Genomic DNA, 22,954 nt, shown 5'->3' with positions numbered 1-22,954 from the left:
GTAATATATTAAAATATTTTATGGTGTTTTTAAATAATTTTTAATGAAAAAAATTCAGTGGAGTGGTGTTGCAATTCAAAGCTGGCATCATGCACATAGTGGAATTCGTGCAGTGCAACAACAGATACTAAAGGTGATGTAAATGCTAAATTCAAATTGTTTTCCATGATTTAAAAAAATTTAAATTCACATTCACTATTTAAAAAAATGTTTTTGACCATTAATTTTATTATATTATAAAGCAGAAAATGATTGAAACAATATGTGCATAAAATTTCCCGTATCATATTTCCTCCACTTTCTCCATAAATCCGACATCCGAGGTTTGAGTGTGAATCAAAACAATATGTGCATACTTTTTACTTCAACTGGGCATGAAAACACTTCATAGTTAACTAATCCATTTAACGATGCCTAGTTACTTCTAAATTCCAAGTTCATAAAAAAGATGTTGGAATCCACTGGTCGCCCTGAATGAAATTTTGAACCGAGTACGAATCGACATGTTCTGCGGGAATCAGACTACTCCACGAAACTCGTTTAGACGTATCTGATCCGAGCCCCGAATTCGCAAACTCGCCATAGTATAATGTTTTCAATGCAAAGTCGCCACTCCAAGGCATCCACCCATCCGGTCTAATAAGAGCCTCTAATGTACATCGAAGAAAAACCGCCCTCGAATACTCCTTCCATGGCCTTCCGAGGAAATTCTTGTGCACACTCGGCTTACTGTGATACAAAGCCATGTATGCATCCGTACCATTGATCAAGCAATTTTGGAAAACGAAGCCGGTCGATTGGGCGGGGTCGATTCTTCCATGGGCTGTCACAGCATTGTTCTCACCCTTTTCGGGTCTGAGTTGTCGAGGGGCGACTAGGATGGAGCAATTTTGGAAGAACGATGCTGAGTTTCCGAATATGAAGTCCACATTGCCTTGGATTCGGCATGATTTGTAGTACTGGCGAAGCGAGTGAGCGTATAGGGTGTCTTGATTGCCGATGAATTCACAATTTTCGAGGATGGACAGATCGCTGTCTGATCGGAAAGCTACTGCTTGATGAGCATCAGGGCCCGCTGTATTTTGTATTGTGAGGCCTGTAGCCATGAATCCATCACCAACTACTCCTGTTCGGTGTGTTCCCATATTATTGAACGGCCAATCAAGTAAAAACAAATTACACCCTCTTTAAATTTTCTCACTCGATCCATATTTTAATTCAAAAGCCCGTTTCACAATAAAAATTCGAGCATTATGTCAGACACCAACTAATGAATTCATGCCCCCCACCATCTCAAATATTAAATGCTACATGATCAACCATATCACACAGAAATGCAATGAATATTCTTGCTTCCACTTTAAAATTCCGAAAGATTTTGCAAGAATATAGCTTTCAGCGGTGGACTTACCAACTGTGGCGGAGTTGTAGGTGGACATCCCTAGCTGGCCCACGTTCATGGAACCTGTAATTACCGTTTTGCCCATGCCATCACCCAAGAAAACAACATTCTTTTTCTCCAATGGTACCCGAACCGTCTCCTCATAAACCCCGGTCTTGATCCATATAACAAACCGCTTATCCGACCCGGCGCTATCCGGGGCTGCATTCACCGCATCCTGCACCAAGTTGTAATCACAGGCGTCGCTGTCCTTGCAGACAGTAACGTCCGCCTTGAGATCAGACGGCACTCCACCGGCCACCTTGGGTCCTGATGAATCTGATCCGGGTTCCCAGAATCCGTCGCGCTCGGTCTTGGGTGGGGCCCAAGACCCGATTTTGTCGCCGAAAACATCATAATTCCACATCATGCCCAGCGCATTGCTGGTGGACAAGATCAGAGAAGAATTGAAGAACGCCATGGTACTGCCCACCGAGGACGTGTCATTCACGTACTTGAGCGCCGACCAGCAGTCGTAATGGTACACCAACGCCGAGCTTAACCATGCGCGGGCGTCCTTTATCTTTCCCCGCGGCAGAGCTTCGCCCGCCAGATTCATCCTGTATTCTGAGTAACGCAGCAGCTCCAGACACGTTTTGGCGGCATTGGACCGGTTCTGGTTATCCAAGGAGCCGTCCAGGATATTCTGGACCATGCCTCGAGCTATTTCAAGATATCGCGAGGTGACCCACATGGCGGATTGGATTACCTGCGAGATGGTGGCATTCGGGGGCACGTTATTTGACTGGGACAGCCAGGATTCACATGTTGGGGGATCACGTGAAGCCTTGCAGGCCTCGTGAACTACATTGTCAGATCGTGAGCTGTCGGCGTGAGGCGTGGGAGACGATGGCTTCCGGATGTGGTGGTTGTGGTGGCGGGCGGAGGAGAGGGAGAAGAATAGAAAGAGTATCAGAATTGTGAAAGCAAGAAGCGCCGCCATTGTAATGAAGAAGAATTTCAAATCCTGAAATTTTCTAGAACTGTTTTTGACGGGGTTTGATATGGGTGGTGGTGGGGATTTTATAGGTTTTCGGTGCTGCATCGCTTTCAATTAGGCCGAGATTCTATAAACGAAGATGTCGACAAAAACGTCCCAAATCAAAGAAACACATAAATCCACTGATATCTTTATCAATAGATTACGGGCATTATTTGTTGATGTAAGAAGCAAATGGACATATAATTTAACAAAAAATGGTGTGATTGATTTGGAGGGTAGCGATTAGAAAAAGGAATTGGTTGGAAGTGGAGTCACGGGTTTGGAAAAAAGGTCTGCTGGAAGGAGTGGCCACCGAGAGAATGGAAAGGGAAAGTGGGGGGCGGTGCAAATCTATGAGTAGCTCCCTGTGAGGGCCAATGACTTATAGTTCAAGCTGTTTCGGACGAGATATCTAATTGAAACTTTGTCGTAAATTTGTAACAAACATCTCTCTTTACTCTTACAATAAAAAAGTCGCAACAGCAACATTTTTAGGTTCCCCTTGTGGTGGGTGGAAAATATTGAACACATATAATTGGGAAGTTAAGCCATTGGCTCTCAACGTAAAAAGACCACAAATAAACTAAAATGGTTTCAAAACCTCGCCGCTAAGTTACCTACTTTACAACTTAATACAGAGTGGTAAACTATGAACAAGTAATCCTATCTAAATAAAGAAATCACATATATGACTATTAATCGGATTTTCTGAGTTATACCTGCATATCTGTAGTTTTTCCTAGAGGGTTATATTGAATCATTGAGATTTATATTTTAAGAATTCGAAAAAATCTGTTATGTAATCTGTAAAACAGTATTGTATGTCTTTGACAACGTTTCTGGGTTGAAAATGAACAAAAAAAGACTAGCCCAATTCAAATTTTAAACTAAAAGGGCTGGCTGGTTTCTTCTCTTTTTTGATGATCGAAATTGGAAATGGATGGATTGGACTGTTGGATTCGATCAAAATTGGTAACGGACCCGGGTCGACCCCCCTACCGGCATACAGTACTTCACTATGGATTTATTATTTACTGAATTCAGCTACCTGACTTTGATTTTTTTTTTTCTTCTTTTTGGGACTGAAATTACTAGATTGAAATAATGCGTGTGCAAATTAAAGTAATCACTGTGATATAAGCCTGTTTATTTTTTAATATTAAGATACTAAAATAATATTATTAAAAAAACAAATCGAAAATTATTTCTCTATTAATTAAAATGGATCTCCAACAATTGATGTGATGTGATGTGAATTGACATTCCCTTATAACATCGCATGATCGATTATCGCGTGGTGCATATTCTTCACTAAAATATTACCAGGTATGTTTTGGTGGCCGGTGTTTGTTGTTCTCCCTCTCGGGTCCTTGCTTATTTGTGTACATTATTCGTTTTATCTTTTCGTTTGGGTCAAAGGGTCTCTCACTCATGTAAGAGTTTACCGGTATATATAGGTTAACCTAAATATCATATCTATTATCAATATGATCAATTTATAGAGAGATCTAGCAATCGCCCATGCTAAATAAACAAACTACACCAAACAAAAAAGGTGATGTAATTAATTAGTCATTACATGCATGTCCCAGGAAAAGTACCGTAACTTCTCAGGCTTTTGAGGTTGTATGCTATTCTGTATTTCATCCAAATCCCAGGCGTACCCCATGCGTGATGCATTATTATCGTTTGTATCCAAGTTTAGATTTTATTTTTTTTCACTACAAAACGAAAATCATGAAAACACTCATCTGAGTTGACTTTTATTGGGTTTCAATCATCTATAAGCACATATGGTGATTCGTCATCGCTTCGATGAAATAAGACACAGATTTAATCGTGACTAGCTAATTAAGTAGTCCAAAATTAAATAGCTAGTCAAATTAAAAGAACTTGAATTCGAGATTTTGTTCTGAAAATTTACTTAGTAATAGGTACTTGAGTTTACTCGCATGTTAAATTAGGATGATAAGTATGTATTTAAAGTTCAACTTTTAATTTTGATTTAATGACTTATTTGAGATGTGACAGTGCATTATTTGAGTTCATAATTTGCATTATATGCTGGCTCAAGCTCTAAAATGATTGATTATGGGCGACTCATGCAAGTGTCAACTTCATTTAAAATTATATATATATATATATATATATATATGTATATATATATATATATATATGTGTATATATATATAAACCATGTGTAATTTATATTTTGTAGTGTTGTGTTAAACCTATTTTTATCAATAACTAAAAAAATGGATTAATATTTTTTTCACAACAAAAGGTTTGTAGGTGATTATTTTTATAATTCTCTATAATTTATGTGCTTAGATAAATAAAAAATAAATTATTATAAGAACTCTTCTTAGTGGATATATAAATACTTATTCGTAGAGTTCTCGTTAGAAGGTAAAAACTTATGTGAGACGGTCTCACGGGTCGTATTTTGTGAGACATATATCTTATTTTGGTCATCTATGAAAAAATATTACTTTTTATACTAAGAGTATTACTTTTTATTGTGAATATCGGTAAAGTTGACATGTCTCACAGATAAAGATTCGTGAAGAACGCTAGCAAATGTACAAAGGTTGGAAAAATAAACCCTAGAGAAAACTTTTGGAGTATGATCATATGTATAGTTGTCTTGAAAAGACGATAGCTTAGCCCTTTGATTAATTGTGCACTTTTTTTCCCGAAGAGTTGTCCCTTTCAAAATCGATCAATTTCCTTACGTTTGTTTCATTTTAATTGAATAAGAGTAAAAATTTATTTTTAAAAGTAAGTGTAAATTCTCTCCAATTGTTTATGCTATCTACTTTATGGAGCACTTGACACATTATTGTCGCGTGGCAGAAAAATATAATGCTCCATACTCATATTTGTTTGACAGAAAAAATGTTATTTCTCGTTGATAAGATAAGTACATATCTTAAAAGGGGAATTACAAATTTCGTTATGTTATTGGTCAGAATCTGCTTTTAGTGCAGTAATTTTATATATACGGATTTCTTAGTAGGTCTCGAATGTTGACATATATATTTTGGTTTTCTGTGTTATAATTTATCAAAGTTTGATTTTTATGTATTTTTTTAATAAATAAATGAAAAAGACAATAAAAACAATAAATATTATAATAATGATGATGATAACGATAATCACAAGCAAATACATCACTTTTCAATCCAAATAATAATCTCATCGGTCAAGAGTCTTTGGCTTAATAGCAAGAGTGAGACCTCAAAATCCATATGATCTATGGATCAAACTCCAGAAATTATACATCTAATATGTGAGTATCATTTCATCGATGTTCACAGGTGTCCATCGATGAAATAACACTTACCTACTCGTCTATTGAATGTGATGAAACATAAAAAATTGAACATTCAATAGTGAGTGTCACATCATCGGTCTCACATAAATATTAACGATGAGTGTACCACATCTAATATTTTTTGTTGTTATTTATTATTTAATAATTATTCAATTTCAATATAATAATTTATTACGATGCCATATAAATGTACTCCGATGATAAATAATTAATTTTTATTAGTTTAAGTGGTTTCTCACTAAAAAAAGACTAAAATAAGAAAATAATATAATTTGATGCACGAAAACTAAATTACTTTGACTAGTTATATGACGAGAAGCCAAAATAGGTCAAGTTAGGATAACAATTTTGAAATTTTAATGGACACTTAACTTCTACGTAAGTTGGCAACGAATAAACTTTGATGATTTCCGGCCAAAAATAACCAAAACAAAACAAAAATCTAACTTAATGCACTATGATCAGACTTTGACCAATTATAAAACATATAAACAAAACATGTCAACTTACGAGACTAGCTACTTTTCAAGTTTCCGTAAAAGGTTTTCACAGTTTGATGTGGATGGAGGTAATACATGTAAACCTAATTCCAAATATGCAATGTCCTTGTAAATAACAACATAAGATTATTGCAATAGCGTTGGGATTAGATAGTTCTGTTCACAAAATGAAGAGGTTAATCTCGTGTATTTAACATTAATTTTGTCCTATTTAACACGAGTCTCTCTCGTCGCTCTCATACATTAATGCCAAAAACTTGTGTAAGATGGTATCATGGGTCGTATTTTGTGAGACATATATCTTATTTGGGTTATTCATAAAAAACATATTATTTTGGCAAAAACTTGTGTGAGACGATCTCACGGGTCGTATTTGTGAGACGGATCTCTTATTTGGGTCACTCATGAAAAAGTATTACTTTTTATGCTAAGAGTATTACTTTTTATAGTGAATATGAGTAGGGTTGACCCGTCTCATATGAGACCCACTCTATTATTTTTTATGTTAAGAATATTACTTTTTATTTTGAATATCAGTAGGGTTGACCTGTTTCACAGATAAAGATTCGTGAGACTGTCTCACAAGAGACCTACTCTATATTAATTGTGGCACATTCTGATTCACACCATGTATGATCTATTGTTGAAGGGAGCTTATTGTATAGTTTCATAATTTGATTTGGGTACGTAGATTTAAGTTGAAAAATGATTTAAGACTGGATTCCAAATAACACCAATATTATCAACTATTTTTTAAAAGTATATTACAATTGTTTGTATAAGGACTCTAATTTAAAGTTATGAAATTAAATAACCCTATCCAAAAACAACATTAATAATAATAATAATAATATTTTTTTAAAAAAATACATTTTCCTCTCACACGTCACAATTAAACTAACAAGCTTTGTTAATTAATGCTTTAAGTAAAGCTTCCAAAAATTGCGGAAAACCTAATGAGCTGGTGCTCGAAGGTTGATTACTTGATAAACCACTTCCTTAATTTCTTTCTCGGCATCAATAATTATTTCCGAAGATTCATTACAAATCTCATATCTTGTCTGGACAAATACCATAATTAGTTTATACAAACTTAAACGTATCATTCAGTTTTATGGATTTCAGCCATCACGATGAGTTCACAGACGGTAATATTTGGGATCCATACAACCCAATTACAATGGAAAACCATATTCTTCATCACCCTTTTGATCTCACCCAGTGCCCTAATCATCCACTGATTCATCATAACCTTCAAGAACCCTCAAATAATTCTTCATCAGGTCATTTACTAGCAGCTTCGTCCAAATTACTCCAAGGGACGAATTTTGAGCACGGAGAAAACCAAGAAGAAGAAGAAGATCCAGAAGAAGAGCTAGGATCCATGAAAGAAATGATGTTCAAGGTAGCTGCGATGCAACCTGTGGAGGACATAGATCCAGCCACCATCCGCAAGCCTAAAAGGCGTAACGTAAGATTCAGCAACGCCCCTCAAAGCGTCGCTGCAAGACATCGCCGTGAGAGGATCAGTGAAAAGATGAGAATCTTGCAGAGGCTTGTGCCTGGTGGGATGACAATGGACACTGCTTCGATGCTAGACGAAGCTGCAAAATACGTCAAGTTCTTGAAACGGCAAATCCGAATCCTTGGAGGTCAAAACCACCAACACCAGCCACCGTGCACAGAAGCCGCCATCGCCACGTCATCAGCAGTACTCGACTTGGTGGCGCTAAACACCGTAGGCGGAGCATCCTCGTACTTGTTTGGAGGTAACAATAATGGCAGTGGGTTAGGTGGTGAATATCCTTCCATCTGTTCTAACCCTAATTAAGTAGATTCCTCAATAATTACATCAAGGGTTTGAAACCATTCCATCTGCTATAGCCATAAGTATTTTCCTCGATAATCACATTAAATAAAAAAAATACATCAAAAATTTGAGTGTGACTCATGTTTGTCTATCATATTATGACGATTTGTATTATATATTCATTTTTGCCAAATACATTGTAACGCGTAATATCTGTTATAAGTATCTTATACATAATATGGATTTTGATCAATTTTCTTGGATTTCAACATAAAACACTACTGTTCCAAAGCGTTATAATTACATGATGATATATAAAAACATACATTCAACAGCAAATCATATCATTACAGAATCAGAAGATCTGTGACCGTCAAACCCTTTACTCAAAACTAAAAGAAGTAACAAAATTTTCTTTCCACTGGATTGGATTTAACTACATAAATTTTATTGTACTCTAAAATCTTCGCTTCTTACATACATACTTACATACATACATATGTGTGTGTGTGTGTGGATATTCATATATTGGTTGATAGGCGTTAGCGGGGCGAGGGTGTGCAAGTGTATACATAAATATAGGTAACTGATCTGGTATATATGAGAGTGCATCATGTGCTTGCTTTCAGCATTTACGATGATCATGAGCAAGGCTTTTTTCGATTGGAGGTGAAAAGTGATTGAAGGTGAAAAGCAACCCCAACCAGTCAAGAACTGGCAAGCCAAGGTGTATTTTCAGCATTATTATTTTAAGATATATTATATTTTATAAAAAAATTAATGTACATATTTTATCAGCTCTAGAAAATTTCAAACTAAACTATGAAATTTTTATAATCAACCCAACCCAACCCAACCCAAACCATGAATTTCCGTTTACCTTAGTTTGGATGACTAATTTTAATTTTGAAGTTTTCAATGTGAATTAATGCATGAAATATTATAATTTGGAAAATAACAATTGATACTTGATAGAAGTTGAATGAAAATTTTATTTGATCGTGAACTATAATTGTTAATAGTAAAAACTATATATTAAAATATATATACTTATTCATGTTATTCAACTTTGCAACTTATAAAAAAACCTAAAATTTTCGGCTTGTAATTACATTTATTTTGGTTAAAATCATCAATAAGTACTTTCTTAATTAATGCAATTGGATTGTTACAAATCTCACTAATAAATTGAATAGAAATTAAAAATCGAATGAATATATATCTGAGAAAAATGATATTAAACAAACGAATTTAGTACATGATTTTTTATATATTAATATAATATTAGATTTGGTTTGGTTTATTTTTATCCAAACCGTGTTCACATGAAAACAAATCCAAACTGTAATTGCCTGAAAATCGATCCAAATCATGCGGTTTGGTTTTATTTTATAATTTGGTTATGTTTGGTTCAGTGTTTGAAACACCATTGACTAATATGCAGCTGTTATTTTATATCTTGTTCTATTGTTAATCTGTGAAATACATATTGCTGTAAGTTGCAAAATTGGATGCAGATACATGTGGTTCTGAAAATAAATATTAGAAGCTATAGTACTCACAACAATATATCTATGCGCGCGCGGGTGCGTAGAATATAAAAATTTATCAGATTAATGCTATCATATCATGTTATTTAATTTTTTTAATACTTGATTTATATATTTTAAAATTTAAAAGTATTTTATATTGTGGTATATATTATATAATTAATATTACAATAGATGAGTAAATTTGAGAAGTACTCTAAAAATTAGTTAGAGAATTGTTCAGAAAAATATATGGAGATTTTTTCTGAAGAACACATCAAGGGATAATATTTATATACGTACAAAAAGAGTAGGTCTCATGTGAGACCGTCTCACGGATCTCAATCTGTGAGACGGGTCAACCCCGCCCATATTCACAATAAAAAGTAATACACTTCGCATAAAAAGTAGTACTTTTTCATGGATTATCCAAATAAAGATCCGTCTCACAAAATATGACCCGTGAGACCGTCTCACACAAGTTTTTGCCGTACAAAAATGGTTTTCAATTTGTTTGTTTGTTTTTTTTTTTAAAATATGAGTTGTCATATGTAATTATCAAATTAAGTAAAGATAACAACACCTTATTGTACGTTCATGGAGTAAAAAATTAGAAATAAATCTAATTAAAATGTATCAAAATTCAAAAGTATTTGTTCAAAAAATAATTCAAAAGTATATCGGGAAAATAAACCGTGACATCATTAGACGTAAATTGAGTGAGTCTCATGTGAGACCGTCTCACGGATTATAATCTGTGAGACGGGTCAACCCTACCCATATTCACAATAAAAAGTAATACTCTTAGCATAAAAAGTGATACTTTTTTATGGGTGACCCAAATAAGAGATCCGTCTCACAAATAATACCTGTGAGACCGTCTCACACAAGTTTTTGCCACGTAAATTTGTTTATATTTAAGAAAATTTTAAAAACCTTTAAGTATATTTGACTATGATTAGAGATGACACTTGGTAGGATTCTTTATCTTTCGTTCTTATATTTATTTATTATATATATTCATCTTCATTTTTATGGGTGATTCATGAATTTCATCAACATTTTCATACTCGTTGGATGATAGAATATACATACTATATCCAAATATCTTATCACCACATATAATTGAATTTCTTAAATTTAAATTCTTTCGAATAAGATTTTTTAACACCCGTGTACATCCTCATACACGAAAATCTTAATACCTCATTATCTATTGATACCCCAATATGTCCCGGGCAGTTGATCCCGGGAATGCTAGGGTCATGGGTCAGGCCCATGAGCGATGCCCGGGTCAGGACAGCCCATCTCTCGAGTGGTTGATTCAGGACATAGCACCAGAGTTCTGGTATAACTTCTCTTCTGACATCTCGAAGCGAGGGAGGCATTTAATGATGTTGAAATACACGCGGCCGACCTGTTAACATTAATGAGTGACTGGACAGATGGGATATGACCAATACATGATTTGACATGTCAGAACAATAGGGTATAATCAGCCGCCCTAGTATATTTAATGCGCACGTCCCAAAAAACGAGGTCATCATTATTTCCTCCACTATAAATACCAGGTTTTGCATTTATTCCTTCATTCAGATATTAATGAACATTTAACACACTCATTTATTGCACACCAATATCACAGCCATCACTTGGCTACATTGGTTTCTTGTTTGAGTACCCTGCTGACTTAAGCATCGGAGTGGCCACGCCGGGGACCCCCTCCGGCGCCCATTCACGTGGTTGTTTTTCTTATTGGCAGATCTTTCAAAGGTCAACGAAGAATCTTCTTCCCAGTCCGCCGTCTTAGCTCATATTTCTTCCCGTATTCTTGATAGCTTACCTGGTAGAGTTACCGACCCGACTCCACTGTTCGACCCAGGTGGCATCATTGGCGCCGTCTGTGGGAAATCTGAGTCCTAAGACGTGGATATGGCTCCTACTAGGAGAGCAAACCAAGACGCCTCTCGAGCCCCAGAGGAAAACAATACACGTCTCTCTGGCGCAGGTGGTCCTCCCCCTAATGATCCTCAACCCACCATTCATTTGACTCCCGAAGAATTGAAGAAAATCATAACCGATGCTGTCAACATGGCTAACGCCAAAAAGGCTGCTTCTCACCAGGCCAGTCAGCATGAACAGCAGCGTAAGCAAGCACAAGAGGAAGAGAGAAGGGAAGAAGAAAGGGAAAGCGCAGGTTCTAAATCCCCCACTATCGCTGGAGAATTGGAAGAATTAAGAAAAAAAGTGAAAGCATTGGAAGGGCAGGCTGTCTCCAAGGGCGGTATTTTCGTAATCAAAGGCTGCCCATTCTCTGACATCATCGTCCGGGAACCACTTCCCGGGCATTTCAAGTCGGCAAAAATAAAAGATTATGATGGAAGCTCTGACCCTGAGGAACACCTGGCGCGTTTCGAAAATATGGCCATGTTGCACTGCTATGAAGACCCAATCAAATGTAAAGTATTTCTTACCACTCTGGTCGATTCTGCACAGAGATGGTTTGAAGGGTTGGCGCCACAAAGCATCTGTTGCTTTGAAGATTTTCAAAAAGTGTTCTTGCATCAATTTAGCAGCAGTAAAAAGTACAAAAAGACCGCCTTCAGTTTATTCGAAGTAAAGCAAAGGCAAGATGAAACCCTGAGGGCTTATCTCAAAAGATTCAATCGGGTGGCCCTTGATGTGCCGACCTGTGCACCTGAGACAAAAACCACCGCATTTATGCAAGGGTTATGGGAAGGGGATTTCTTCCGATCCTTAACCAAAAAACTGCCTGAAAATTTTTAGGATCTCCTGTCACGAGCGGAGAAATACATCAATATGGAAGAAGCGCAAAACCAGAAAAGAGAGGCCTTGAAAAGAGCAAGAGGAGATCGGACTTACAAAACTGAAGAAAGAGCTCCTAAGAAAAGTGGTGGGGGTCACTTCCCCCATGTGCCTTTAAAGATGGCTCGGGACAGAGAGATTCAAGAGTGCAGGTCGAATGAAGTCCTTCCTCCCCGTTCAGAGGTCAGAATCTCCAAGCCAGAACAAAAAAGGTACTGTACCCTTCATAAAAATTGTGCTCACGACACTAATCAGTGCCGAGTCCTAGGAAGAAATGCTAATAGACGTCCCGTGTCCGCGCCTCACCCACCACGAGAACGATCTAAACAACCACCCTGGTTGTCCAGACGTTCATCGCTGAATATTCCCCAAAGAACGATGAGCACTTCAAGTGGAAGACGAGGAGGAGAAACGAGTACCCGGGAAGAGAGAATCAAGCCAGTGGGAGGAGAGGATCCTTCTCCGAGTCGAGGAGTAATCAAAATGATTTCAGGGGGAGCTACTGATGGCGACTCTAATCGGGCAAGGAAGGCAAGGGGTAGGAGGGAGTGTCTAGAAGTTGATAATAAAAGAAGAGACGAGCCGATTATAAGCTTTGGACCAGAAGATCTCCAAGGAGTGAGTTTACCTCACAATGATGCGCTGGTCATTCAGGCCCGCATCGCCAACTATGACGTGTTAAGAATTTTCGTGGATAATGGGAGCTCTGTCAATGTTATTTTCAAAGATGCCCTCATCCAAATGGATCTGCATGAATACCAGCTGGAAACTGTGGAAACCGCCCTGTTCGGGTTCGCTGGGCACGCCGTATATCCAGAAAGGGAAATTGCTCTACCCCTGACTCTGGGCACTGGAGACTTGAGAAAAACTGTCATAACTACTTTCACAGTGGTGGACGCCCCATCTTCATATAATGTCATCATAGGGAGACCAGCCATGAATGAAATGAGAGCAGTGGCCTCGACGTACCACCAAAAGATCAAATTCCCAGTGAAAGGACAGGTCGGAGAAGTCAAGGGCGACCAGCCCTCTTCTCGAAGATGTTATGGAGAAACAGTCCGAATTGATCAGAAGAAGGCAAGAAGGGAAGGGAAGGGGAAAGAACACCAGGAGGAAGCCCGGGAAGGGGAAGTACACTTTGTGACGGAAGAAGAGCAAGAATCGGTGGAGATCGAATCGGGAAAGACTATCCGGATAGCTCGGGACATCTGCGCCACCACCCGAGTAAAACTCTTGCAATGTTTAAAAACTAATGCCGATATCTTTGCTTGGTCTCAGCAGGAACTGACCGGGATCTCGCCCCAAGTGGCCGAGCATAGACTAAATATCCTCCCAGGGTCCCGGCCAATTAAGCAAAAAAAGCGACATTTCGGCCCGGAGAAAGATAAAATAATTGAAAAACAGGTCGAAGCATTGCTGAGGGCTGGACAAATTAGGGAAGTCCATTTCCCTTCTTGGCTATCGAATGTAGTTCTCGTCCCAAAGTCTGCTGGGAAATGGAGAATGTGCGTAGATTTCAGAGATCTGAATAAAGCTTGCCCGAAGGATTGTTACCCACTCCCTCGGATTGATCAGCTAGTCGATTCCACTTCTGGGTGTGAAATCTTGAGTTTTTTGGATGCATATCAGGGATATCATCAGATCCCTTTAGCTACAGAAGATCAAGACAAAGCTAGTTTCGTCACGTCTGGGGGAACTTTCTGCTATGTTGTAATGCCTTTTGGACTAAAAAATGCAGGGGCTACATATCAACGACTGATGAATCTTGTCTTTCAAAAACAGATAGGCCGAAATATTGAAGTATATGTGGATGACATTTTGATTAAAACCCGAGAAGTCGCCCATTTCATCGATGATCTGATCGAAACCTTCGCCACTTTGAAGCAGTATAGGATAAAACTTAACCCGGCCAAATGTGTGTTTGGGGTTAAGAGTGGCAAATTCTTGGGGTTCATGGTCACGGATCGAGGAATCGAAGTCAACCCAGAAAAAATCAGGGCCATCATGGATATGCCCTCTCCTCAGTCGGTTCGAGATGTGCAAAAACTGACAGGGAAAATTGCAGCCTTATCACGCTTCATTTCCCGATCTGCACACCGTAGCTATCCTTTCTTTCAAGTTCTGAGGAAAGCACAGAAATTCGGCTGGGATGACAATTGCGAGCAGGCCTTTCAAAATTTGAAAAAACACTTGGCTGAACTGCCTGTCTTAGCAAAACCCGAGCCCGGAGAAAAATTGTGGGTCTATCTCTCAGCCACCGAAATTGCTGTTAGTTCCGTGCTCGTCAAGGAAGAAGGGACCGATCAGAAGCCTGTCTACTATGTCAGTCACGCCCTTCGCGGAGCTGAAATGAGATACAGTGAATTAGAAAAGATTGCTCTAGCTTTGGTAATGACTGCTCGAAAGTTGAGACCGTATTTCCTATCACATCCCATTGTGGTCCTCACTAATTCTCCTCTCGGCAGAATTATGACTCATGCAGAGGTCTCGGGGAGGATGATCAAATGGACTGTAGAACTCGGGGAATACGATATTGAGTATAAACCCCGGGCTGCAATAAAAGCACAAGCGCTATCAGATTTCTTAACAGAAATGATCCAGCCCGAGGAAGAAAAAGTGTGGAGGGTATTTGTTGATGGCGCTTCAAACATAGCAGGATGCGGAGTGGGGGTCGTCTTGATCTCCCCACTCGAAGAAAGGATTAAATTGGCTTTAAGGATTGACTTTAGGGTCACGAATAATGAAGCAGAATACGAAGCTGTCTTGGCAGGGTTGCGTGCTGCCCGTGAGATTGGGGCATCCCGAATCATCATTTATTCCGACTCCCAGCTGATTACTCAACAAATTAAGGGAGCTTACGAAGTTAAGAATGAAAAGATGCTCAAGTACTTGAATCTTATCACTTCTCAAGCGTCATCCTTCACAGACTGGAGTATCGAACAGATTCCCCGGGAAGAAAACACCGAGGCCGACGCATTGGCTAAATTGGCGGCTTCCTTGACAGAAGTAAGCACCCGGGAGATTCTCTATTGTTCGAAGCTCGTATCCTCGCTTGAAGAAGAAACACCCCCGCTGAGAGAAGACTCTTGGGTGACTCCTCTCATAGAATATATAAAGGAGGGAAAACTTCCAGAAGACCGGACCCAAGCTGTAAAGATCAGGAAGCAGGTACCCCGATTTGCCCTTTTAAATGATGTTTTATATAGGCGATCCTTTCAGGGCCCCTTACTCAAGTGCCTATCGGGGGAAGAGACAGAGTATGTCCTTCGGGAAATACATGAGGGATGTTGTGGGGAACATCTCGGGGGAACGGCTCTATCGCGGAAGGTTATTTTAGCAGGATTTTGGTGGCCCCAAGTAAACCAAGATGCTACCCGGCTCGTCCAGAAATGCCAAGGTTGTCAACATCACTCTAATTTCCACCACCGCCCAACTGCTAACATGCAACCGATCTCCGCATCATGCCCTTTTGACCAATGGGGATTGGACATCGTGGGTCCCTTTCCGCCAGTTCGCGCCCAGAAGAAGTTCCTCCTGGTAGCTGTGGATTATTTTTCTAAATGGGTAGAAGCCGAGCCGTTGGCAAGAATCACCGAGGATGAAATCATGAAATTCTTATGGAAAAACATTGTCTGCCGATATGGCATCCCCAGGAAATTGATTTCAGACAATGGCAGACAATTCCAAGGAAAAAAGATTACCTCTTGGTGTCAGGAAATGAAGATTATGCAATCTTTTACCTCAGTAGCCTACCCTCAAGCCAATGGCCAGACAGAGGTAACCAACAGGATCATCGTGCAAGCTTTGAAAGCCCGGTTGCAGGGGAAAGGAAAAGATTGGGTAGAAGAATTACCCAGCGTCTTATGGGCTTATCGGACTACTCCTCGGACATCTACTCGGGAAACCCCATATGGTCTGGTTTATGGATCTGAAGCAGTCTTGCCAGTAGAAATCGGGCAATCTTCCACTCGAGTGGAATCCTATTCGAGCAACAATGACTTATCTCGAGCCCTGGAGCTCGACCTTGTGGAAGAAAAAAGAGATCGGGCGGTCATCCGGATGGAAGCTTATCGCAGCAGGATCATAAAATCCTATAACAAGCACGTCCGAAGAAGTGATTTTCACGTGGGAGATCTGGTTATGAAAAAAGTTAAACCGGTGGGTGATGTGGGGAAGCTAGAAGCCAAATGGGAAGGGCCTTTCAAAGTAATCAGAAAAGTCAGTTCTGGTACGGCCTATTATCTCGAAGATCCTCAAGGACGTGTTCTTAAAAGATCATGGAATGCTTTTCATTTAAAGAAGTATTATGCTTAAGAAACATTTGTATCTATTATTTCTACACTGAATGAAGGAAATTACTCGAAAGAATTCTTTGAAGTCCAGGGACCCGTACCCTGGCCCGGTGGACCCGTACCCCGGATAATCTTTTAAGTCCAGGGACCCGTACCTTGGCCCGGTGGACCCGTACCCCGGATAATCTTTTAAGTCCAGGGACCCGTACCCTGGCCCGGTGGACCCGTACCCCGGATAATCTTTTAAGTCCAGGGACTCGTACCCTGGCCCGGTGGACCCGTACCCCGGATAATCTTGTAAGTCCAGGGACCCGTACCCTGGCCCGGTGGACCCGTACCCCGGATAATCTTTTAAGTCCAGGGACCCGTACCCTGGCCCGGTGGACCCGTACCCCGGATAATCTTTTAAGTCCAGGGACTCGTACCCTGGCCCGGTGGACCCGTACCCCGGATAATCTTGTAAGTCCAGGGACCCGTACCCTGGCCCGGTGGACCCGTACCCCGGATAATCTTTTAAGTCCAGGGACCCGTACCCTGGCCCGGTGGACCCGTACCCCGGATAATCTTTTAAGTCCAGGGACCCGTACCCTGGCCCGATGGACCCGTACCCCGGATAATCTTTTAAGTCCAGGGACCCGTACCCTGGCCCGGTGGACCCGTACCCCGGATAATCTTTTAAGTCCAGGGACCCGTACCCTGGCCCGGTGGACCCGTACCCCGGGTTATCTTTTAGGACTTATACCCAACCCGGGTAAACCATATCCCATTTAGCAATCGAAATTACGAAATTTTTCTAAAGGGAGTAAAATCGAAAAAAAGAAACATGCATACATAGATCAGAGGGAAGAGGTTACAAAAAAAAAAAAAAAAAAAAGAGAGTTATTTATTCCGCAGGAGGGTTCCGCTTATCCATATCTTCCTTGTCATCATCTGGGAGAGATGCAACAGCCTTCTCCAAATCTGGGAAATCTTCCATATCCGCTGGAACCAGGCCAGCTTCCTCGAATTGCTCCAAACACTTGTTAAAGCCTTGTTCAAAGTACGGGAAAGCTTTTCTGGCCAGCATTCGTTTAAAATCCGAAGACTTCAGGAAGTGTGACATCTGCTCTGTCTGGGTTTCCCTCAAAAGGGCCACTGCCGCCTGAAAGTCCTCAGCCCGGACCCGGTGGTATTCTGCATCTTCTCTGGCAGCCAGCATCCCTTCTCTAGCCTCAGCAGCCATCGCCTCGAAATCCTCGGCACGAGCCCGGGAGGATTCTGCTTCTGCCCTGGCCGACTGCGCCTCCGCCCGAACAACAGATAAGTCTGCCTGAAGCAGATCCATCTGCTGTTGCCAAATGGCCTTCTCCCGGGCCAGGACATTCTCATGAATTTCCCTGATCCGGTTTACTTCCTCTTGGAGCCGACCATGCGCTCCCTGAGCGGCCTTGGTTTGGGCATTAGCTCTCTTGGCTATCTTCGCCACTCGTTCATGCCCATGAAGTAACATTTGTAAACCCTGGTAGTGAAAAGGTCAGGAAAATTTGCAGGAGAAAGGAAGAAGCAAGAGAGAGGGAACCCACAAAAATGAACTTACCGAGAAGGTCCGGGCCGCTCCTTCGCTTAGGAGCATATTAGGGTGCATTCCCTGAAGATGTGCCACCTCGTCAGGTCGGAGGAAGCTCCCGATCACTCCTAGTAGATCTGAACTGATGGTATCCCCAAAAATATTGGGTAGAACCAGAGGCCTCATCGCCGAAGTGCCTGTAGAAGGACCAGCCAAAGCAGGGGAAGGGGTCATCCCCTCGAGCTCATCTTCCACCACTACCGTCTCCACCCGTGGCTCCGTGGTGGCTCTCCTCTTGCGACGGTTCAGGGAAGTTGAGTCTTCCTCCCCTCCCGAAGAGATAGGCCCCCCCCGGGGAGAACTGGCCCCTGCTTGGGCATTACTCTCTGCTTCCCGGGCCAAGTCTGCCTCGCTGGCTCTGTGTTCTTCTGTTTCTTGAGCTTCAGCTGCCTCCCTAGCAAGGCGTGCTTCCAATTCACCAGCTTCGGCCGCCTCCCTGGCCCGGCGCTCCTCCTGTTCCTGGGCTTCCTTCGCCCTTTTCTCCGCTCTAATCCTCTTTTGCTCCGCTTTCCTCTGAGCAGCAGCCTCTAGAAAGCTTGCTTTGATCATGTCTTCTTCGGCTACATCAAGAACACAGTGGGTCAGCAAAGTAAAGTTGCGAAAAAAAAAAAAAAAAAAAAGCCAAGAAAAGCGATTTACCCGCCTGCGACCCGGGTTGATCAAACTCGTCGATGATCTGATCTACAGGGTCTTCAGGCCGGGACCCGATCCCGTAATAGGCCAGATTGTTCGACCCAATCAGCACTGAAGATAAGAAGGATTGCTTTCCTAAAGCATCCCAGGCATCGGTAAAAGGAGGAAGAAGTTTGAAATCTCGGGGAAGCTCAGGTTGTTTAGGCATGGAAGGAAGAAACCCCAAAGCACAGGTGGGGAGAGTCGGAAATTTAAGAAAGAAAAATTTTGTTTTCCATCCCTTCAAAGAAGAAGGGATGTCGGTTAAAAACCGATAGTGCATCCGGGCCATAAAAGAAAAAACCCCGTCATTAAATCGACAGGAATAAAATAGTGAAAGACGGAGGAGTTAATGGGAATAAGTTTCATGCGGAACAAAACAAAAGTAGCTGCCATAATACGAAAAGCATTGGGATGAAGATGATTAAGAGGAAGGTTAAAAAATCGAGCAACTCCTTCAAAGAAATGATGAACCGGGAAACGGAGACCGCTCCTAAGCTGCTCAAGGAAGAAAGCGTGGTATCCGAGGGGAGGAGTATCAGGATGGTCAGTAGGTCCGGGAATCCTAATGTCATAAGTAGAAGGAATAGCCCCCAGGGACCGAATGTCTCCTAAACTACCCGGACGGAGAGTGGAAGACACCGTAGAAAACCAGAAGGGCCCTGTTATTTTACCCTTCCCTCTACTCGGGGAGCCCAGGGGTCGGGAAGAAGACGCTTTAGCAGTCTTCTTGGACAAAGATCGAGAGGGAATAGTAGGAATACCCCTCGGAATCTGAACAGACTGGTCAGAAGGGGTGGGAGAATTGTCCTCCGATAGGCCCTTAGCATTTTTGCCAGAGGTAGAAGAAGTGGAATTGGACATGATGGAAAAGAAGCAAATAAGACACAGAAAAGAGAGACTTACTGAGAGGAATTGAGGGTGATGGTTGATAGTCGGAGAGATCGCCGGAGAAATCTACAGAGAAGACCGAGGAAGAAAACAAGCAGGGCTTCGCCGAAGAATAAATTTGCAAGTGATTTTTAGAAAAAGCGATGAATCGCTATATATAAGGGAGAGATGGAATTTATGTCGTTGATCTAGCATAGATTGGACGGACTAGATTAGCCTTGGAAGTTGAGCGGCATCATTCGGCGGGAAAATTGAAAAGACAGTTGCGCAAATCGAGGCGCCATGGTAGCTGAGAATACGTACGGGCTCTGACAACACGTCATCAGAATTCTATCATTATGACTGCGCAGTGATTGATTGAAAAAGCGAAGAGAGGGATTGGGATAATGCCATATCTCGGCCTTATTCAGCTCCCGGAAGAACTAAAGTTATCGAAGGAATACCCACTATACTCAGATTGGGACTTACCGATTTATCATATGACTATTCTTTTATATTCATGCGTGAAAAAGGTAAAGAGGTAATACGCCCCGATAGAATCCTTTTATCACAATCAAGAAAGAAAACATGCCAAGTCCCGGCCTCTTACGAGGTAACTCGGGAGCAGAGGATCCCATCACCCGGCTAAAAGGCCCGGACAGCATGGGACCCGACGTTCGGATATGTTTAGGCCTACCTTTTTCGGTTTTCGGATTGATGATTAGTTTAGCTGGTGTTAAAACATTTGCAAGGAATTAAAAGAAGACGCAGGAATTAATTTTCTAAATTTTCATTAAGGGAATGGTCGGCGTCTTATTACAGAAATTTCAGTGGCCACTCGACCTTTCCACTCATCCATCCAGTCAGTAACTTCTTGAATGCCAAGATTGACAAAGGAATCAGTGCTCGAGACCTTATTTAGATGCCGCCATTCCTTCCACAACATGGCATGCAGCAGGTTTTGGTCAGTCAGCAACTCTTCAATGCGGGATACCCCTAGTTCCCGCCTGTATTTCCTCGTCACCATCCTTTGAGAACGAGTGAGGACTGTGCCGTTCAAATAAAGAAGGCCGATGAATTGAAGCTTATGCCAGGTACATACGACTTTGGCCAGAATGTACTCATCGACATTCTTTTTGAAAAGCTCTACATAGGGACGTAACTCCGCTGGGATTTGACTTTGCACACCAACAGAAGAGATGGCACTGCTGCAAGTGCTGGAGTCGCTGGAGCTCGACATTGTTCTGATTGGTATGGGTGCATCTTATCCACCAATTTATTTATAGGAAAGGGAGGAAAAGACGTTTGGGATGAGGGAATGTGAAGAGCCTAAGGTTAATTAAAGCATGCCGTCATTTATTGGGAAGGAGAATGTATCATAGCCATTAAGACCAGTGCACGTGGGCGATTATTAAGGGCCTCGAAAATTACGTGGGGTAGACCAAAAGGCGGATGCAGTTATCAAAACGACCCCGAATATGAAAGGTTTCCCGAGATAATGTTCAATGATAATGCATGCATCATTATGACTACCCGGATATCACAAACCTTGGAGCTTCGTATCCTCTCTAAGAGATTGTCAGGGCCCAACGTAATGTTTCAAAGCAAAGCCGGTGATCAACCATTACCGTGGGGATACTTTTGTTTGGTTTGTTCAGCAGGTATTCAGTAATAAAGACTCATGCCAGATCTTAAAAATACAAAGCAAGGATGAAACAGAAGAATAACTTTATTCACTTGCTAGCATTTCTACTAATTACAGCGGAGTATTCTTCTTCTACAAAGAGTATCCACATGGTTTTCCATTTCCTTAGCTCATTTGGGGAAGACTTGAGGAAGCCCTCGGTGCTTGTAATGCCCGAGAGGATTTTCATCTCCTTAAGCAACATCAGCTGGTAGATGTAATCACCCTCGAAGATGTTTACCTCTTCAGTCACGTTCAGACGTTCCCGATACTTCTCCATCTTTACCACCAGTCTAGAAGCATTAGCTTCTCCGGTCTCGTGGAGAAGTTGTAATTTCTGAAGTTTCTCCCAGTAACGAACAATCTTATGGAACACTTCATCTTCTATCTCGGTTTTCTTCTTCTCAACTAATCGCCACGAGACTTCTTCCATATCTGAATTCGACGGATTACTGGAGCTCGCCATTTGACTCTTGTGACCAACTATTTAATGGTAACTTGGAAAAAATAAAAAAGATGTTGCTATATTTATAATAGCAAGGGGCTAATCACAACCGTCGAATCTTTGGATACATAGACGGTCAGGACGGACATTGGGAATTGCACCAGAAAGTTGAAAAGACGTACACGCCTATCGAAATATTGCGATAAATCATCCTCGAAAACATAAAAACGTGGGAGGTATGATTGATTGATGTACATCGCGAGTCTTCACCATACACCGACGTCTGTGTAGCTATGCTCAGTCCAGAAGGTGTATCAAAATGGCTTTCCTGACCGGGCACAAGGGACTAATCGGGACAGCGAGTAGACTCTAGCCCGACTATTTAAGGAAGGAGTGATGATACCCCAATATGTCCCGGGCAGTTGATCCCGGGAATGCTAGGGTCATGGGTCAGACCCATGAGCGATGCCCGGGTCAGGACAGCCCATCTCTCGAGTGGTTGATTCAGGACATAGCACCAGAGTTCTGGTATAACTTCTCTTCTGACATCTCGAAGCGAGGGAGGCATTTAATGATGTTGAAATACACGCGGCCGACCTGTTAACATTAATGAGTGACTGGACAGATGGGATATGACCAATACATGATTTGACATGTCAGAACAATAGGGTATAATCAGCCGCCCTAGTATATTTAATGCGCACGTCCCAAAAAACGAGGTCATCATTATTTCCTCCACTATAAATACCAGGTTTTGCATTTATTCCTTCATTCAGATATTAATGAACATTTAACACACTCATTTATTGCACACCAATATCACAGCCATCACTTGGCTACATTGGTTTCTTGTTTGAGTACCCTGCTGACTTAAGCATCGGAGTGGCCACGCCGGGGACCCCCTCCGGCGCCCATTCACGTGGTTGTTTTTCTTATTGGCAGATCTTTCAAAGGTCAACG

The 22,954-nt window shown here is 41.2% G+C and overlaps 1 protein-coding gene across 1 annotated transcript; it reads right to left on the bottom strand.

The window, feature by feature from the left end:
* Positions 1–249: 249 nt before the first annotated feature.
* LOC140838343 (probable pectinesterase/pectinesterase inhibitor 51) lies at positions 250–2,776 on the bottom strand. The gene is made up of 2 exons (XM_073204567.1): positions 1,412–2,776; positions 250–1,126 (listed from the first exon to the last, which is right to left on the bottom strand). Exons 1-2 carry the CDS (start codon positions 2,484–2,486, stop codon positions 438–440), a joined length of 1,764 nt encoding a protein of 587 aa, XP_073060668.1. The 5' UTR covers positions 2,487–2,776; the 3' UTR covers positions 250–437.
* Between the last annotated feature and the right edge of the window lie 20,178 nt (positions 2,777–22,954).

The sequence above is a fragment of the Primulina eburnea genome, chromosome 8 (genome assembly GCF_022965805.1).
Source record: "Primulina eburnea isolate SZY01 chromosome 8, ASM2296580v1, whole genome shotgun sequence".
In the NCBI taxonomy this organism is placed as follows: Eukaryota; Viridiplantae; Streptophyta; class Magnoliopsida; order Lamiales; family Gesneriaceae; genus Primulina; species Primulina eburnea.
This window is presented reverse-complemented; position numbering and strand designations above follow the sequence as displayed.

What these genes read in the sequence shown, in the direction of transcription:
- LOC140838343 (XM_073204567.1), bottom strand. Translation starts at nt 2,486, where the DNA reads ATGCAGCACCGAAAACCTATAAAATCCCCACCACCACCCATATCAAAC. An exon ending in CTACAACTCCGCCACAGTTG is followed by an intron (nt 1,127 to 1,411) that starts GTAAGTCCACCG and finishes CACACCGAACAG; the next exon opens with GAGTAGTTGGTGATGGATTC.